We start from the raw sequence: 2,591 nt of genomic DNA, 5'->3' as shown, positions 1-2,591 counted from the left end.
AAAATACAAAATGTTTACCTTTGAGTGGTGTTCTGTCCTTAGGCATCCGTAGACCAAGCCTCTGCTGCCCTCTGTAGATGAAGCTCACATTGACGAAGTATACTGTTATCAAATGACTCTACGCTTTATGAATGTGTGTCATTTTAGCCCAAAATATCTATTTTCTGTTCAAATAACTAATTCAATCAAAAATCCTAAAGGAAGTGTAATTGAATTCCGTCATAATTTAAAACCAAAAGGATCCTAGTAGCATCAAATAATACTGATCAAATTCAACAAATCTAACAATATACATTTCAGTTTGTCTTGTTTGACTCTTACGTGATTGCTATTCCTATGGATAGTTCTCAAAAGTGGTTTTTTGATTCTATAAAATCGGGTACGCGTGCTTTTAGATAAAAGGGAAGATTAAGGTCCACCAGCCTACATAATATTTTAAGTATTTTTTGCTTCTCATATCAGCTTATAACAGCGAGGGGGGGGAAAGTAACCCAACAACAAAAGCACAAAGCGCAGGTGAATTTAGGTCAGGCTACTTCACACCGCCCGGCCTGTGAGGGCGCTATAGCAGCACTGCCATTGTTTAAAAGCAGACTTTTATGTCACAGGAAGCGCGACTGTTGTTGTGCCGGAAGTGAAGCGTGTTGTCGGCAGCGCAACGATGGCGAGCGCTGCAGCAAAACAACCCGCGAGAACCGCGAGCAAAGCCGCGTCCGGAGGGACCGGAGGGACCGGAGGGACCGCGGGGGGAGCTCCGGCGATGCCGCTCGCCTCTCCGCTCATGGGCGGCTTGAATAAGAAGAAGAAGCCGTTCCTCGGGGTGCCGGCGCCGCTGGGTTACGTGCCCGGTCTGGGAAGAGGGTGAGAGACCGAAACATCCAGTAATCATGACAGGACTCATTACTTATAATAACACTGCTGATTCTTAGACGTTGTGCTGTTTCGTTGATGTGTAAGTTGGTGTGTTGATGTTATTGCTGATGTGTTATTAGACGGCTTGTAATTTAAGCTTTGAAAAAAGTCTCTTATGGTCACCAAGGCTGCATTATTTGATCAAAAAATACAGTAATATTGTGAAATATTTTTAAAAATTTTAAGAACCTGCTTTCAATTTGAATGCATATCAAAATGTAATTTATTCCTGTGATACAAAGCTGAATTTGCTGCAGCCATTAAGTCAGTGTCCAGTTCAACATTAAAGTCTTTTCAAAAATAATAATAAGAGCTATTCCTTGAGCATCAGATCAGCATATTATACTGATTTCTGGAGGATCACGTGCCACTGAAGACTGGAGGAGTGATGCTGAAAATACAGCTTTGATCACAGGAATAAATTACATTTTTAAGTATATTAAAATAGAAAACCATACTTTTATATCAATGGTAACGATATTTTACAATATTACTATTTTTTTGGTCAAAGAATTGCAGCGTTGATGAAAGGAAGAGACCAAACTTTTGACCGGTAGTGTTACGTGTTGTCATATTTTGCGTTGCGTGCTGAGTTGTAATGTGTTGTGCTCCTCAGTGCTACGGGTTTCACCACGCGATCTGATATCGGCCCCGCTCGTGATGCCAATGACCCAGTGGACGATCGGCACGCACCCCCTGGGAAGAGGACGGTGGGCGATCAGATGAAGAAAAACCAAGAAGATGAGGAAGAGGATCTGAATGACACTAACTATGATGAGGTGCACCAGCAGTTTCTCATGAGGAGGGTCGTGTCGACCTGTGCCATATGTGATTGCATGCACAAAAAAAGCAACAGAATATACAATAGGGCTGTCAAAAGAATTTCGAATATTCGTCGAATTTAAAATAAAAATCCACATTCGAATGCAAAAACGTTGCATTATTTTTAGGTGTGCGTTAAAGAGGCAGCCTTATCAGCGGCGCACGAGATGCGATGACGACGTAAGTGTATTATAATGTTTTTGTCAGCCTGTCCAGTTGAAGCTACTAGATGCGGCGCTGCTGCGTTGTTCATTACAAATATTGCGGGAAAAGAGAACATCAATGCGGAGAAGATCTTGTTTACATCAAAACTAGGGATGTAACGATTCGCTCAACTCTCGATTCGATTCACGATTATTATAATTTTTTTTTTAACAAAATGAGATTTAAGACATTATAAATTAAATGTGTCCTTGTATTATTGCTTGGACAAAATGCTGCACGTTTCTTTGTGAAATTGAAATATAACACTATAATAATGTACTAATATAGCACTTGCATATTATTGGTCTTTTGTTGGTTTTGATTGCTTCTATTGTCCTCATTTGCAAGTCGCTTTGGATAAAAGCGTCTGCTAAATGACTAAATTTAAATATAATGTAAATAACAAAATTGAAATTTTAAAACAAGCCCCAAATCAAATAAATAAGTAACACAAATAAAATAAATTTCTTCATATAAACTAACTAAGGCTTTGTCTGTGCTCTTTACATTTAAAGTTAGAGGCAACCACTGCATTTTAATCACGATCCAAACAAAGACGCTGCATACATGCAACATGAGCAGTTTTTAAACTAAATTAGATTGTATAATTTCGAAATTTGAAGCAAAAACAGGATGGTTTGACTTCAGTTTTG

General features: G+C 39.2%; 1 protein-coding gene across 2 annotated transcripts in view; it reads left to right on the top strand.

Annotated features, from left to right (window-relative positions):
• The first annotated feature begins 616 nt into the window (after positions 1–616).
• LOC107566001 (pre-mRNA-processing factor 6) overlaps positions 617–2,591 on the top strand; it is a 25,798-nt gene continuing 23,823 nt past the window's right edge. For both annotated transcript variants that reach the window (XM_016251348.1, XM_016251349.1), the window contains exons 1-2: positions 617–861; positions 1,529–1,691. In XM_016251348.1, the coding sequence (XP_016106834.1) occupies positions 662–861; positions 1,529–1,691 (363 nt within the window). In that variant the 5' untranslated portion in view covers positions 617–661. The remainder of the gene's footprint in view (positions 862–1,528; positions 1,692–2,591) is intronic.

The sequence above is a fragment of the Sinocyclocheilus grahami genome, unplaced genomic scaffold, assembly GCF_001515645.1.
Source record: "Sinocyclocheilus grahami isolate Dianchi unplaced genomic scaffold, SAMN03320097.WGS_v1.1 scaffold1039.1, whole genome shotgun sequence".
NCBI classification, from domain to species: domain Eukaryota; kingdom Metazoa; phylum Chordata; class Actinopteri; order Cypriniformes; family Cyprinidae; genus Sinocyclocheilus; species Sinocyclocheilus grahami.
The sequence above is the reverse complement of the archived record's forward strand: the minus strand, read 5'-3'. Positions and strand labels throughout refer to the sequence as shown.